At 49.1% G+C, this 17,137-nt stretch overlaps 1 protein-coding gene and 1 pseudogene across 6 annotated transcripts in view; one reads left to right on the top strand and one right to left on the bottom strand.

Annotated features, from left to right (window-relative positions):
- Positions 1–17,137, bottom strand: part of CIT (citron rho-interacting serine/threonine kinase) — a 196,271-nt gene that overhangs the window by 45,987 nt on the left and 133,147 nt on the right. For all 6 annotated transcript variants that reach the window (XM_075533368.1, XM_075533372.1, XM_075533371.1 and 3 more), the window contains exons 20-24: positions 12,992–13,108; positions 12,015–12,124; positions 10,866–11,040; positions 7,541–7,738; positions 111–164 (exon numbers count right to left, since the gene is read on the bottom strand). In XM_075533368.1, coding sequence (XP_075389483.1) covers positions 111–164; positions 7,541–7,738; positions 10,866–11,040; positions 12,015–12,124; positions 12,992–13,108 — 654 coding nt within the window. The remainder of the gene's footprint in view (positions 1–110; positions 165–7,540; positions 7,739–10,865; positions 11,041–12,014; positions 12,125–12,991; positions 13,109–17,137) is intronic.
- On the top strand, positions 14,995–15,099 carry LOC142430131 (small nucleolar RNA SNORA76; annotated as a pseudogene).

The following is a 17,137-nucleotide window of genomic DNA, read 5'->3' as shown; positions in this document are numbered from 1 at the left end:
TGAAAAATCCACGTTCAGGCCAGATGCTGACATTCTAAAGACATGCCCCCCTTCCCTTCTCGGTTGCAGTTCCGTATGTGCAATGTCCGCCATCTTGCGTGAATACTCACAGTACAGCTGTTACGGAGAGCGTCAAATTTGCGCTGGATTTCGTCTCTATGTGCCTAAAAGGGAAGAAGTTGATTATGAATTTCACAGGGTAGGAGACAATCGCGCATACTCCGGATCACATGCGGAGACAGCGCTTTGCCTGGGAAGCAGAGCGTGCTTTGGCAGCAGCCTCAGCACCTGGTTTCCCAAGAACGAAGTCATCAAGCCGCCCCCAACGTAAGAGATAACGCGACCGAACACACGGTGGCGCTGTGTTTAGGGACAGCTAATTGCTGAGACCACACATACATACCTTGTACAGCTACAGCTAACACATAGATAAATAACACCTACGCACTAACAAGGGAGTCCTGCTGGCGCCGCAGTTAGGCACTCAGCTGCTAAGCTACAGGCCGGTGGTTCAAACCTACACACTGGCCCCGCGGGAGCAAGCCTGTGGCAGACTGGTCCTGCAGAGATGACAGGCTAGGCAACCCATGGGGCAGTTCTACTCTGCTGCAGGGGGGGGCTGGTGAGTTGGAACTGACTCAATGGCACCCAACACCATCATCGACAACAACCAGGACCGAATCAGAGAAACTCTGAAAACGCAGCAATGACGGATGAAGTGTTTATGCTGCATCATTGATCTTATCCCCCTTTCTGGAAAGGGAGAAACTCTACCTCCTCCCTCCAACTGACGCCTCCCTCCCCCCCTCCCCCCACCCCGAGACAGACAGATCCACAGAAACACGCATACGCCAACACACAAGTGAAGGCAATGGGCAGGACAACGTGCGGATTGATTTGGGGCTTTTTTAATCAACAGCTGCGGAAGCGCAGAAAAATTCAAGTGACCTTGAAGCATATGCATGGGCTTTTCTTAGGCAGAGGGGCCCTACAAAACAGCAGCAGGCATTTAGCAGACAAGTATGTTTGAGTGCGTGTGTGCGCGCGCACGCACACACACACGCACGCACACACACACACACACACACACACGCTGCTGGGCTGGGAGAAATGAATGGTCTCTTTCCGATGAGGGAAGACAGGAAATAAACAAGCTCATGACTTAAAGCTCAGAAATGCTCCGGAGGAAAGAGGCCCCGAGGAAAGCCATACGGGCAGTCAGCAGGAAATGATGTCGACGGAGTGGACAAAGAAGACCTCTCTCAAGCCTGCAGATGATGAGAAGTGGCCATGCAGAGCGCAATGAAAGGCAGTAGGAACAGCATCTTGCAGAACCTTGAGGCAGAGCAGACTTTGGTGCATTTGAAGAACAATGACCAAAAAATGTCAGCGCGGGTACACTAGTTTTTTCAGACTTCAAGCTGTGTCCTAGAGGAAGCCATAACGAGTGAGTTTTTGCTGGTTTTAACCAACAGAATAAACACAAACAAGATAGAATCGAAAACATAAAAACACTCCTTGGTTAATAAAAGGTAAGTTCTGTTGTCGGCCACTCTTGTTACCAATACCAGGACTCATCAAAGGTACGCTGCTCTCTGTTATGGGGCCCATCAGTATGTGAATGCTCTCCATAAGACGAGGACAGAGCACTGATATAAGGGGCACCCCGATTTTAGGTCAGTGACATGACAGTATAACTGCTTTCCTCTATGAAACCGCAGGTTAAAAGGTACTCCTTTGTGAACCTGGGGTTCAACAGTTTCTGAAAAAACACAAGAGATAGAGAGAAGTGGCCCAAGAATCCTCTATGTCCAGTAAAGAGTTCGGGTTCCATTCAAAATGCAGTTAATTGGAAGTTAACTGAAGATTTTAAAGGGGAGTGACACGGTCTGATTTCTGTTTTAAGATCAAGCACAAGAAGCATAAAGAAATTAAATCAAAGCATATCAGAATCAAAGAAAAGAGAGCATCCTTAAAGCCATCCAGAGAAAAAAACAAATTATATACAGAGAACCAAAAGTAAAAACTATGGATTTCCCCTATTAAGAAAAAAAATGCAAGCTGTAACACAGATGGGGAGTACCATCTTTAAAACACTGATACTGGGGGGGGGGGGGGGATAAAAACCACCTAAACTTAGATATCCAGCAAAAATATATTTCAAAAATTGAAGATGAAATAGACATTAACGCACACACAGGATGAAGGAGTGTGTCACCAGACAACCTAAACCCTAAGAAATGTTTTTTAAACTCCTCTGCACAGAAGGAAGATGATAACCAAAAATCTAGATCTGCGCAAAGGAATGACGAGAACTGGGAAAATGGTACAATCAAACAAAGCTGCATAGCTGCACAGACAGGTTCATAAAGAGATTCATCAATTAAAAAATACTCATAAAAATTTTTAAAAACTCTTAATTCTGAATTAAATTCCCAAATAATTTGCTGGTTTCTTGTGGACTCACTTATAAACACCACATTCCCCACCCCCTTGAAAAAGTAAATAAATAAATTTGTTTTTGCCCAGCAAGAATAAAAGAGATGTGTTGGTTTGATGGGGGGGGGGGGGGGGCGTGAGAACAGGCTATCTATCTGCACTGCGGCTGGAGTCTCATCTGTGACCAAGCAGCATGCCCTTCTGTATGGCCTGGCACCCCCTCCTCTCAAGGGCATTCCATGATCCCCAAAGGCAAAGGGTAAGGATTCTCCCTACAAGAAAAATAAAGCCTTTGTGTTCATCAGTGCTAGCTCAAGGGTCAGCAGACGTTTAAAAGGTCCAGACAGTGAACCCTGTTGGCTTTGAGGGCCACTATGCTCTTGTCATACGATTCAACTCTGCCTTCACAGCACAAAGCAGCCACCGGTACTTGTAAGCAATATACAAATGGCTGTGCTCCATCAGACTTTATTTACAGGAAGAGTAAGTAGACCTAGTTTGGTCAGCTTGGCTTGGCTCTAGGAAGTCTCTGAAAGACAGAAATAGGAAGCTGACACTGTGGGGTCATAAGGTCTACTGGTCAGGGCCAGGGAACGACGCCTTGCCCCACTTTCAGCAAAGTTTCCTATTAACATCAAACCCTAAAACACATTTCACTGCCCCGCTGGAACCAGAACTTTCCCTCAGCGAAACTAAATTATTGCCATTAAAATCAATCAGCATGTAGTCTTTGGATCATTGCAGCATATCAGATGACATTTAATAATATATATATAATGTAATGAGCTATAGTTGTTACGGTTTTAGATTTACTATTGACTGTGAAGTATAAACATATGAAATTGATTCTGTCGTGGCTACGAAGATTACTCTAAGCATTTAATAGTTACCGGATTATGTTTCTTTGAATTGTAGAAGATACAAAAAAGAGAAAAGTTCCTCCGTAGTATGTCGATCCCACCCCCACCCCACCCCCAAAGAAGCAAAGCTGCTGTTGCGAAGTCGGTTGTGAACCCTAGTAACCCTACAGGACAGAGAGAGTCACCCCCAGAAGGTCTCCAAGGCTAAACTAGTTACAGGCACGATGGCCGCATCGGTCTCCCGGGGAGCCGCTGGTGGGTCCACACCATCAGCCTCCTGGTTGACCTCTGAGCGCTTTAACCCCTGTGTCACCAGGGCTCCTCAACAGTGTGCACATGGATAGTACCATGTAGAAAGATATGCTTTGGATTCTAATGAAAAATTGGAGTATTGGGTACTAAAGAGAAAACATTTACCTTCTTAAAAAGCACTGAGAACCCTACAACGCGTTGGTTTAGGCGGACTCTATCTATCCCTATTGGGAAGTGAAAGATGCATGTTTTGTTTTGTCTTTTCTCCATTTCGTTTAAGCTAATCCTGCTGCTGGACCATCCGAGAAAACGTGGCTACAGTGGAAAAAAGCAGCAGCATTGGATTCCCGTGGTCTGTGGGGTCCACCAGCCTAGTGGCTGGGTGGTAGCAAGGTGGAACGGGCAGGGTGAAGCCAGCTTTGCTGGAGACTAGGAAAAGACTCTCCGGGGGCTACCTATGGCTGCATGGATTTTAAAGAAAGCGGAAGCAGGAAGCAGGGAGTATTGCAATGGCGCCTCCAGGAGCGGGAACCAGTGCTGAGCAGCCTGGCCACCTTCTGGGCTCCCTGAATGAAGACCCCTCCCTTCCACGTGAAGGCAAACTGCTACCTTCCAGGCTCCTGTAAAACACCGAGCGCGTGTGCATTGAATGTTGATTGCAGCCGGTCAAACGAGGATGACTGTAGGATGCCATAATCAAGCTCTGCTACAAGAGCTCCCTTCATTTCAGGCTCTTGATTAGTGTACATTACTCGGTGAAAGGACAGGGTCATAAAGTGTGTGTGTGTGTGTGTGTGTGTGTGTGTGTGTGTGTGTGTGTGTGTGTGTGCGTGTGTCCTTGCCCAGGGACAGCGGGGACAGCGAGTACATGCCATGCCTCCCCGGGAGAGAACGCATCCGGGACACTGCACATCTCCATTCTATGTAGGCGGCTGACCCAGGGTCTCTTTCTTGGACAAAGGCATCGTAGGGAGTCTTAAGCATCAAGTCCATGCTGAAAACTGCCCATCAATAAGTACTTAAGTATCTTAAAAGCCTAGCTTTTTACTTCAATTTGCCTTTCCTGTTAAAATTGGCTTCCCTTCTACTTCGATTCAACGTCAGCTTTTAAGGGCCAGTGAGTTGCAATGCAAACACAAATGGCAAAGTGGGTGTGAGGAGTGGAAGGAAGGTACAAGGAAGGCCGACCACGCCTGCCAAGTCTCTTCCAGGCAGCGCTCCCGTCTGTCCGAGCACACTTAGGTGGAGGGCAAACAGGGGAAGGGTGGCCTTCCAGGGCTAGGAACCGGGTGCTGCAGAACTGAGGAGTAATAGCCCATCTTTTATGGCTAAAAAGGCCTGCTGAAAGGCTCACCGACCTCCCAGGAGACCGCTTGAGATCCAGCCGAGTTAATGTGATGGATGCTCATGCTGGGTCTGAGCTCGGGCCTCACACAATGACAGCACACTGCATCTGTGACCATTTTTGCTTTTCCTTGGAAAAGGTACTCTTTTGAACAAATTCAGCAGACTCAATCCGGCCACCACCACATGCTGTCGGCAACCAGGCTTCTGAGACATAATCAAGACGGGGGAGGGAGACCCACCGCCTCACACCAGAAAGGACACCAACTGATCGGGGCTCTGGAGTCCCAAGAGACCAGCTTTCACACAGCTGCTGGTCTGAAGGTGCTTGCTCCCCGGCTGTCAGTGCGAGCAGGCCCTGCTTTGTCTGTGCCATAACCTGCAAGGGAGAAGGGGTCCTAGTTTTCCAGGCCCGAGGAGGCTTTTCTCTTATTTCATTTTATTTTGTGAGAAGATGCTTGGAGGCAGTGATCTCATCTGACTAAATTAAGTCGTGACTCGCTGCTTCGAGAGGCTTCCAGCAGCCATTAGAGACAGCACATTCCTACCACAGCACGGAAGGATTTAAAGGGCTAATTTCTGCACAGATAAACAGCAGTGACACAGGCTCTACTTTATTCCCGCCTCCTTCCAAACAGGGCAGGATAAGACACCACGCCACCAAGGTCCCTCCGGGTTCTAATAGGAGCATGAGATAAATGTGTCCTCCTTTGTGGCTCCAAGGTACCCGGATTTGGGGGATTACAGGACAATCCCGAGGGGAGGAAGGGCTGAGGACACAGCACTAGGCATGCCTTGCGGGCTCATTAAATATGGATTAAATGACTGATGTCTCCATCCCTTTTTTTGAGAGCTTTGGGAAAATATTAATGCACCGTGCATTAAACATAATATTCATGGAAATTTAGTGGTCGCCCGTTATCAGCTAAAAAAAAAGCTATCTCTCTGCCTCCTTCCCCACCCACCAGACCCCAGCAAGCATGCCCTATTATGGAGTCATCTCATTCTTGGCTCCCCCCCCCCACCCTCCCACCCCCCACCTTTCTAGCTTTAGCTTCTTTGCCTTCTCTTGCTTGCTTCATCCTGCCAGACTGTTTGTATCCTTCCAAATGGCTTTCAATTCATCTTGAAGCAGCACAGAGTATAAGTAAGGAGATGGGGTGACTATTCCCCCCCCCCTGTCCCTCGACCAAATATTCAGGTCACGTGGTGGCATCATTTAATCATTAACGTGCTCTTTGAAATGCACATTAACACTGCAATCAATATACGAAATTGGATGCAGTGCTGGAAAAATCCAGGATGCACATGCACCCTGCCAACGTACGAGCTCCTCTGCACCCCCAGAGACACGGGGGCCCACGGTGTTGCTGAATAGCCACACTACCAACCTCGCTCTCTCAGATCACACTCCCACTGTGGGTCAGAGAGTGGGGCTCCCAAGAGCTCGATAGTAGGAGATGACTTCTAAGAGTGAAGCCAGGCTTGAAAAGCAATCTATGCGTCCGGCCACCTCTAGAAGGGACGTCACCCTAAGATGTTTTGGAGATGTTCACAGATGCCCACTATGAAGATGGGGACGACATCCAAGTTGAATCAGAGCGAATCAGATACCTATTCAGGTCCTGTATTTACAAAGCACCGAGCCCAATCAGTTACATTGTGCCCTGCCCACAGGAGAGGGTGCCCTGACCAGCAGGCAGGTGTGTGCCACACACTTGGCAGGTACAGCACATACGACAAGGGTCGTAATGTACGCACTTGGGCGGCGCTGCCAGTAAAACTCGTTCAGCCCTCTGTGCTCAGCATCCAGGATCACCATCCAACCTTCCCACTGAGATCTGGATTTCTCAAGGGGTGTCCCCGAGGGGACAGGGGCCACCCCACAGCCCTCAGCCCACGCAATACTGCTGTTCCCGCGCTGAGTTTGCGTGTTGGCATTTTATATATAGGACTCTTGTGACTTTGTTAGGCAACTCTGGGAAATCGGCTAAACAGGGCCACATGTTTGGACCTCGGGAAAGGAGTCAGGGCTCGATCCAGGGATACCCTCCTGGAGACCCGCCTCCAGCTACAGACGCTAATCCCTCAGGCAGAGCAGGAGGGCCAGGGCTCTTCCAATGAAAGCACCGTGGTTTAGAGGGGGAGCGAGCTGCTGCTCAGATGACACCAGATGCAGAAACATGAAGCGAAGCAGAAGCTACCGCTTTAAAAGAAAGCGATATGGATGAGGCTAGCCCCCCCCCCGCCCCAGCCCCAACAGGAATACATAAATGTGGCAGGAAGACTAGGAGACTAAGATTCTCTTTCTTAAAACATAATTTCTGAAAACTGAAGCCCAAGACTCTAACAAACTTTCGCTGACACGGAAATTTAAAATTTAGTGTCAATTATTTTAAAAGGAGAGAAGGTACGCAGACGAAGGAGGCCGTTTCCAGGACAGTAACGAGACCTCAGATATTACGCCGATCAGTCTGCTAGTTACCGGGAAGGAGAAGCTTACGCGAGTCAGTTTTTCACCAACGGAACATCTCTGAGGATTTTTGTCCCTGCTTGGACTGACTATGCGTGGGTAAATACCCACGGGACACACTCAGCTTGGCTGAGGCCACCAGCAACCTGATGGCTCTGCTCCCCAGACCTACCGTGAGGGCCTGGATCTCCTCTTCTGCTTCTGCTGTCGTCTCCTCCAGCTCCGTCTTGGCCTGGCGGAGCTGACTCTCCAGGGCCGCCCGGGCAGCCTGGAGGGCGGTGAGCTGGGACTCGCGCTCTTGCAGGGAGAGTTGCAGCTCTGTGAGCTGGCGCTTGAGCTCCAGCTTCTGCTCCTCATGCTCCAGACTGACCTGAGAGAGACAGGGACAGAGGCCCGGGTGACTTTAGGCAGGGGAGGCCAACACCAGGACTGCAGCAACCCAGCTGCATCTTGAACTTGGTCTGGAAATCAAATTCTCAGCACCCATTCGGAGGGGAAAGATTCTCAAAAATCAGCAGGAGGGGGAGCACGTAATAGGCCGTATGGACACGCCAGCCCCGGCTGGCAACGTACGTGCGCGAAAGGACTGCAGAGGCGACAGACGGTCTCTACGAGCTGGGGAGAGAAAGAGGAAAGGCCACTGTTTCCACATACCTTGGTCCAGTGCAATGGTCAGCACATGGAGGGATGTCATGGAGTGGATAGGCAGAGGGAAGAATTCTGATCTGTGTTGTAAAGTACTGACAGGAGCAAAGCAAGCCACGAACAGAGAGGAAATTCCAGACAGGAGAAGAGGTCGACAGGTACTAAGGCAGTGTTCTCAACCTTCCTAATTCCGCGACCCTTTAGCACAGTTCGTGTTGTGGTGACCCCCCCCCCAACCATAAAATAATTTTCGTTGCTACTTCATCACTGTCATTTTGCTCCTGTTATGAATTGGGTGACCCCTGTGAAAGGGTCGTTCTGCCCCCAAAGAGGCCGCACGACCCACAGGTTAAGAACTGTTGTACTAAGGTAAGGAAGACCTAGCATGTCCGTTTAATGATCTTATGAAATGCTGGCCATGTCACCTCAGAGACCAGAAACTATGGGATGTTCATTGTCCGTGGAGCCTCACTGTCTACCAGGATCTGCCAAGAGGGAACAAGGTGAGCAGGGCAGGTTATAAGGATCGAAGGAAACATCCAATTCTGCTTGAGAGGGTCAGAGAAAGCTCCCTAGAAACAGTGGCATTCATGCACCGAACACCACTGGGCTCGAGAGAAGGAGAGTTTTCAAAAGAATTAGTCTGGACAAGCGAGATGGTTCAGTTGAATCAGCAAGGTGAGTCAGGGAAGAAAAGGGCGCGGGGAGACTTCTGGATTTGGGGGTACATGAATTAGACAAATGGCAAGACCACTAGCAATTATGGGAACTGGAGAGGAAGAGTCAGTTTCGGGAGAAAGGTGAGGACTTCTGTTGAGCTTGAAATGCATGGCAAATATCCAAGACTAAGATCCACTGGGGCAATGGGTCAGGAGCCCCAGACACAGGTGTGGGCTAGTGATCTAATAGCCAACTGTGGTAGACTCTGGTCTCCCTTTAGTGAAGAAGATGAGGATGACAACTAGGAACACATGTACTTATCACGCACAGGTACTGGGTTAAATCATTCCAACTTCACAACAACCCAGTAAACGAGGTACTGCTATTACCACCCCTCCGTTTTCCAAATAAACCAACTGTGGTGATGGGCGATTAAGGAACTGAGTAAAGACCGGGTTGCATACCAGACTGTCTGGCTGGAGAGTTCCCGTTTCAACACAAGGCCTTGCTGGCTTATTAGGAACGCCAGTCAGCAGAGCAGAGCAGGATTCTGGTAGAGTGGGTTAGGCACGAGGCTGCTAACAGTGAAGCTGGAAGTTCGAACCCACCAGCTCTTCTGTGATAGGGGAGGCTGACTGCTCCCACAACAATCGGTAGCCTCGGACACTGTCCTAGAGAGTTGCTCGGAGCCAGAATGGACTCGGTGGTGGTGGGGACTCTGGAGAGCCCAGGAGTCCTGCACATGTACAACCCCATGCTCTTTGCTAAAGCAGCAGTCACCCTGCACAACCAGAAAGACCAGAGCCCATCAAGGAGGCTCACTCCCAGGGGCACCACCTCTGCCCCCAGCCACCGCAGCAGCCTGGGTAGGGCAGATGGACCACACTGGGAGAGTCCAAGGTGAGCCCCACAACTCCAGAGAGAAGGCAGAGCCCCATGCCTCTGAGGAGGCGCTCTGACATTCTCCCACAGCCCTTGGCTAGAAGAGCCCTACGGACTCAAGAAAAGAGCAACGAGCTCTGCCTGCAGCACTGTCGATGCCTAGCCACTTGTAAACAAGGTTCATGCACTGGGGGAAAAAACAACAAAAACTAAAAACCAACCCAAAGCTCAGTTGTTTCTGCTTCCATCCGCGTCCCTTCCCTCACAGTCAACGTACAGTCTGGGCATTCCATGCAACAGCCACCAAGGCTTTCGGACACCTCAGAGCCAAGTCGTCGGCGCTTTAGAATCACCCGGGAAGCTGGTGACAAATGCAAATCCCCGCTTGCTCATCCCACCCCCAAAAGCCCGGAGTGAGGCTCAGGCACCCCAGTAAACACAGGCTGGCACCGTTTCTCTGTTCGTTGGAGAACTAGGCTTCACTGCACTGCTCCGGGCCCCCTGAGATGCTCTGGACATGAGCCCTACTCAAGGCTTAGTCCTCAGACCATGTCGGCTTGACCGCCTTTTCTTTGAGGATTTCCATCACAGCCATGTGAGCACCTGCTTTACCTGACACTCGCCCTCTGCTTGACCTCCATTCCAGCCATGGCCGTTCTCTTGAACTCTGTTCCTGCTTCTGCAGGTGCCACCATTCAGGCTGCACCAAGCTCGGAAGCCCCCAAGGTCAGGATCTGGGTCTGTCTTGCCCACCACTGTACACCCAGCTGCTCACTGGCCCCTGCCTGTGTTTCCTACAGACATGCTGAATGAGCTGAGTGAATGGTGGTGCACGGCTTGAACCGCCCGCAGCAGGTCTCCTCTCCTAGTCCCCACTGCTCCAGCCCACGCTCCTGAGGTCTATCAAGAGCCCCACCTGCTCTGAGGGTCAGTCAAACCTCCAATTCGGTTTCCTCTCAACCTTCCACTGTCACTGCGAGACCTACCCCGCTGTCTCTGAGCCTGGCCAGCACCCAGCACTGGGTGCTAGTGTTGTGTGTACCGACTAGGTCATGTGACACCCGCTGACAGGGGACCTGCTGTTCCCGTTTAACAGCTGCACCGATATGGATAGAATCCCCAGGAGACTATACATGATGTCACCACTTTACATATAGGGAAGTCGAGGCATGAAGTAAGTCATTAGGTAGTCCTAATCCCAACCTGTGTGGTCATGCTTGCAGCTAGGGCTAAGCATTGATGCCCAACGCCATGCTGGATTAGAGCCCAAGGCCCCAGCACATGTCTGCAGACCGCCCCAGCCCGCGTACCTCCCTCAGCCTCGTCTCGAGCTCCAGCAGCCGGTTCTTGTCGCTATGATCCTGGTGGCTGATTTTCTCCAGCTGCTCCTCCAGCTTCCGGTTCTGGGCCTCCAACTTCCCGGCCTGTGTCTCCAGGTAAAACTTCTGCTGCCTGAGCTCTGAAATCATCTCTTCCTGAGCCTTCCTGGTTGGGGGTGTGGGAGGGTCCAAACAGAAACACAGTCTCTATAGAGGGGAGCATGTCTCCTTGGAAGGCAGCCAGAAACAGGGAGATGTGCCCTGATGGACCGGACCGAGCTGTTCCAGCAAACTGGTCTGGCTTCAGTGCACGAAGCCAGCTCGCACAGGGAACCTGGAGGCCACTCCGTCCTGACTGCTCCGAGCCGCTCAACTGGGAGGCTAACGCGCACGGGGAGGGGGTTCTGAGGGATACTAATGTTTCACTCCTTTGGTAGCCTTTTATTTGTAGGGAGGAGACCCAGGCCCAATCTCAGATGGAAGTTAGGAGCAGTGAGGAGGAAGAAGGCTACTTTTCTAGTTCTGCAAAATCAGCTCCCTCAGCTCTCCATCAGCGTGCTCAGAACACTTCAGAAACCAAAAGCACCAACAACCCCCACCCCCCGCCACCAAAAACCAACAACAAACCCAGCCTCCCAAGATGGCTTAAATTTGGGGAGAGAGTGTTCTGGAATCCCTGTGAACAAAGTGACCCCAGGAGATGGTGGTTCTGTGGGGGAAAAGATTAAGATGAAAGTATTCCGGGAAGGAGACACTGTCTGACAGCCCTCGCGGAGCCTCGAACTACCTCCCCAGGGCTTAACCGAACAATCAAAAGATGGACGGCCCAATTGGACCCACACAAGTTCACCTCTGACTAATTATGGGAGGCAAATCTGAGGAACAAGGCCGGAAGCATTCCAAAAACAAACTACAAATGGCCTCATTAGAGAGACCAAAAACACCCTGTAATCTGATGGTAATTTGAGGCACTTATGAAAACCCAACTCAAAAGAGAGGATGCAGTAGACAGAGTGAGACCACGGAAGAGGCCCAGATTCTGGAAAGATACGTGGGGTCGGCCGGACAACAGAAGTCATGAAATTCTGCTCCCACTCCATCCAGCAGGAGGGGCCCGCCGCTGAGAATTTGAAGACTTACATGTTCCTCTGGGTAAAAAGACTGCTGTTTGCTGCCAGCTTATTGGCTTCGGACAGTTCCACAATCCTCTGTTCCAGGGACCTGATCTTGGAATCCATAGCATTGATCATCTGAAACACAGGGTCCCTTTAAGCCTCCTACACGGTTGTACCGGAAGGGAAGTGGGGGGGGGGGGCGGGATAAAAGCCTTGTCTGAAGGGCAGGCCACCTGTGCACCATCCTCACCATGAGGGTCCCAGGCGTCACTGCCAACACTGATGGCACGCGGTTGTTTCTTCAGACCAAGACTAAGCAAGCCTGCACTGGCTCAGTGGCCGCCATCACAAATCGGCAGAAGAACCGAGTCGGGCCTCGGCTAAGTGCCCGTGTCAAGTGTGTGTGACCCGAGCTACTAACAGACAACCTGCAAGCTTGTGTTTTATCAAACCCAGGGTTTCCATTTCCTGAGTTATTCCATCTCCCCAGACACGACTGTCCTAGATTCTCGACATCAAAGTGTCCCCACAATTTCATGAATCATAAGAACCCAGGTGGGACGCTGGTTCAACGACAACTTCCCAAGACCCTCCTTCAGGGGTGCGGGTGGGGAAAGTCTGGGTGGGCTCGGGGATGCAGGTGAGCCCCTGAGCAGCCAGTTTCTGAAACCACAGGCCACAGGGCTTCCAAAGGAGAAACACAAAGAAAACAGAAAACAAATGAGAGCAGGGGACACTGGGCCTCTTGCCAGACGGAGCAATTTGGGAGGACAACAATCTAGTTGCTGGCCAACGGGCAGGAGTTCCTGACAAAGAGCACGAGGGGTGAGGAGCCTCCACCCGCTGCTTTGTCGACAGGAAGCAGTTACTGAGAGAGCTTCCTGGTATTCACCAACTCACGCTACAAGACTGGACAGGCAGAATGCACCAGAAAAAATGTCATCTTCTCTGTGTTTCAAAAGCCCCCTTTTGGAAACTAACCTAGAGGCTCCTAGTACCCACCGCCTTCTGTTCGCTGAGAATTTTGCCTTTCTCGTGGGCTTCCTCTTCGTGTCTCTGCATCATATTCTCCAGGCTCTCCTTGTCGGCCAGGTCTTTCTTGATCTGGCTGTCCAGCACCTACGGGAGACAAAGCAGAGAGTCAATGTCCCGAGAGGAGAGCTGAGCAAGAGAGACTGGACGGGGCCCCTGGGAAGGGCCCTGGAGGTAACGGCCAAGGCCTCTGAACTCCGGGCAAAGGTCTCAGTTCACCCTTCAGGATGACGTTCAGAAGCCACAGGTTACCACCATTAAGAACTTACTTCAAAATCAGTAGCCTAAATAAAAGGTGAAGCACATTCAACATGGGAAGGAGCTCCAGAGGGGGGCGACAGGGAGGGTGGAGGGGAGGAATCTCCCCTAAAGATCTAGGGAATAAAGTTCTTCTAGCTGCAGCTATAACCTGGGGACATCCCTTAATTAGACAATGTACCAGAATGTCTCAGAGCATTCCTTGCTCTAGTTTGAACAAAATTACTTCCAGAGAACCTTGGGCTGTGTGCAGAGGGAGAAAACACGGAAGTCCAAGGAGGTCTGTAACCACCCAGGCAGGTCAGTGCACCGAAACAACCGTGGTCAGAGGACTGTGTCCGACGATCGAGTAGGTGGCAGCCAATCGATCGAAAAGACAGCACAGAAAGAAAGAAAGGGGGGAAAAAAAGAAAAGCTTCTTTCCTCTGGTCCAGCTGGGAGAGAAAAGTCACCGGGAAAGAGGAGCCCTTCCCGGGGTAAGAGAAGACATGTGCTCTTAGTGCTGAGAACACCACTGTAAGCACCTCCTGTCCCCACGAGGAGGAGAGCAAACAGAACAGTACTCGTGTCACCATCTACCAGCCGGATCTGGTGTTCTCCAAGGCACCCACAGTGCTACCACTTGACTGTCGCCTTGTCCCTGACCACGGAGAAATCACTCTGCTAGTCTGCGTGACGCCCACTGCCTCCGGAAGGCTAACTGGGTGATGGAAGAAAAGTGAGGAAAAATTGGGGTCGCAGAAGGGATTGAAATCTGTTTTTCCCACCATGTCTATTGTGAAGAGGCCTTCCGAGTTCACAGGGACTTCTTCCCTAAACAGAGTCAGCCAGCAGGGGAGAGTCCACATGACGAAGAAAGGGAAGAACAGTTTTCAAAGAGGGCTTTAAACTGGAACCAACCAATGGAACAAAACAGAACGGCAATTGGTAGAGAAGAACAAAAGGTGGAGGACAGGGTCACGAGGCGGGAAGAAGCTCCATGGGCTACGTGGGCAACTCTCTTAGATGTCAGAGTGTGATTCTAAAATTATGAGCCAGGAAAGGACAGAACCCAGGGTATAAACACAATTATTACTAAAATGGCCCGACAGAGGCTGGAAAGGGAAGTACAAAGCAGAGCCAGTTAGCAAGACATGGTTTGATAGAGAGTCCAGTAGGGCAGGCAGGAGATATCAGACCTATTGCTAAATTCCTCTGGGATCTAGAAAACCCAAGTTGTTTCCTCCTAGGATGTGGCAGAGACCACCTAAACACCCACATCAGGTAGTTCTTTGTGGCAAGAGTTGTGAAAGCAATGCCACACTTTCCAATAAGGCTCTGTTCAAAATAAAAGCTCCCCTGGCCCTGATGGATACCCACCCATATGGAGACAAGAAGAGGCAAGACTCTACCAAGGATGCATGCCCCTCAGTCCTGAAACCATTCAGGATGAGTAAGAAGATAAGATACACACGTGAGGGAGAAAAAAAAAGAATTTGTTTGAAATGAGAGATCTCAGTGCAGACATCGCCATCTTAATTAATTTCACAAAGGGCTATTTATGTTTATTAAGCGAGCTGATCGGTGAACTATCATATTCATTTTCACAGTTTTCTGTAATGAGTTTATTTCAAAGGCAAAAATTTAAAGCCAGTAAGAATGAAATTTAAAGTGGCTGGAATGTGTAAGTAAACACCTGCTAAACAGGCTGTCTCAGACACTCTGCTGCTGCCCCTGCGTGGCACTGGGGATTAAGCTGCCACGCCAGAGCAAATGCTCGTGCATAAACCGGGGCTGCCAAGCACCTGTGAGTAGCCCTTTTAACCACGACAGCAGTAAAAATAATGACAATAATAATTAAGTATGTAAATACACTGAAAGTAGAACACTTAAAGGTCACATTGAGATCACCTGCCTAAACTTCCAAAAGTAACCCTGGGGTAAAGAAAAAGAAGGGGCCTGGGGGTTGACAACAGAGGGGTTGAGCGCAAACGAAGGCACACATTTGGTTCCCTGAAGAAGAGACAGCTAACTTTTTGAGAACAGCAACCACATCAATCACAAGGCCTTCAAAGTCTGATTTCTCAAGAACATAAGAATGAGATAAAGGCTTGGCCCCAAATCATAATGAAAATTGACACAATTTAAAAGGAAATTGAGAAGCTGACTTTCATGTTTGATTATAAGTTGGGTTAGATGACTGGGCCGGCTCTCCTTCTGAACTTGGTTTCAAATTCAGTGCTGCCTTTCCCCAGAAGCATTTTCTGCACCAAACGAACCCGAGCCTCAGTTTTGATGGCCTCCTAAGACAGGAGGAGGGAAAAGTCCCAGGGCCTCCTGCAATGTAGGCACCCAATCGCATCCCAGGCCTCAAGGAATTTCCACTAAGAATTTTCCAAAGAAAATGAAAAGCTTACTGAACACACGAGGTGGCCAACTCAGTGCCACTGAATCGATTCTAACCCACAGCAGCCGTGAGGTGCCAGGCGCCATGGGAGTTATCAGATGCAGATCCCAAAACAAGTAGGCCAAGAGCATTTCAAAAAATAAAAGACCAATTCGAAAATAATTACAAGGATTTTTTTAAAAGCCTAGTAACTGGATAAAGAAATAACACATCTGTGAATGAGGGAAGTACAACAGCTTGAATCAGATAACCAAAGCTCATGAAATAGTCTAATAGTAGACACAGCTAAGAAAAAGATTTCACCTAGAATATAGTATAGAAAAACAAAGAAGTAGAAAATATCTTTAAAGGAGAGGTTAGTGGTATTATAACATATATCTAATTAAATTTTCAAAAGATAAAGGGAGGACAAAGAGACATTATATGTGATATAGCAACTAATGATTTTCCCGAATGGATTAAAAACAACAATCCACTCAAAAAAACTGGCAATATCAAGTAGTATATATAAAAGAAAATCTACATCTAGACCCATCATCATAAAGCTGCAGAAAGATAAAGAAAAACATGTCTAAGGAAGTGCAGAAAAAGGATGGATTTCTTCTGAAGAATTCAATGGTTAGACAAACAGCAAACTTTTCAATTGCAATGATGAAAGCCGAAAGTCAATGGAATGGCATTGCCAAAGAACATTACAAAAGATGACTTGTCAGTTTGGTAGCCTGTCTCTCGTCAAAATATTAGTCAAGAATGAGAGTGAAATAAACATTTTCTGACAAGCAAAATAGAGCTTGTCATGAGTGGAACTCATTCATGAAGTCCTCAAGAATAAACATTAGACCAGTGGTTCTCAACCTGTGGGTCGCAACCCCTTTGGAAGTCAAACGACCCTTTCACAGGGGTCACCGCCTAAGACCATTGGAAAACACGTTTCCGATGGTCTTAAGAACCAAGACGCCGCTCCCCTATCCATCTCCAGGAGGTTCCGCCCACATGCAGATACGCCCACCTATGACTGTTACCCATGCTACACCGTGCTTCAAGACAAAATTTCCTTGATTTGTCATTAGAAATAAATATTTCACAATATAGAATTACATATTGTTTTCATGATGAATCACTATGCTTTCATGATGCTCAATTCGTAACAATTAAAATATATCCTGACTCAGATATTGACATGACGATTCATCACAGTAGCAAAATGCCAGTGATGAAGAAACAATGAAAACAATGTTACGGTTGGGGGTCACCACCACGTGAGGAACTCTATGAAAGGGTGGCGGCGTGAGGAAGGTTGAGAACCGCTGCTTCAGACAAAAGGGAAAAACTTCCAAATAAAAAGTACAGTGGTTCTGCGGCTGCACCTCAATCAAGGACTGAATGACAGTGACGGCCTTAACACGTTTCAAAGACAGAACTAAGGTAAGCAAGGTTAAACTTGATGATGAAATTTTTCTTTTTTTAAAAAT

The sequence above is a fragment of the Tenrec ecaudatus genome, chromosome 16 (assembly GCF_050624435.1).
Source record: "Tenrec ecaudatus isolate mTenEca1 chromosome 16, mTenEca1.hap1, whole genome shotgun sequence".
Lineage (NCBI taxonomy): Eukaryota > Metazoa > Chordata > Mammalia > Afrosoricida > Tenrecidae > Tenrec > Tenrec ecaudatus.
The sequence above is the reverse complement of the archived record's forward strand: the minus strand, read 5'-3'. Positions and strand labels throughout refer to the sequence as shown.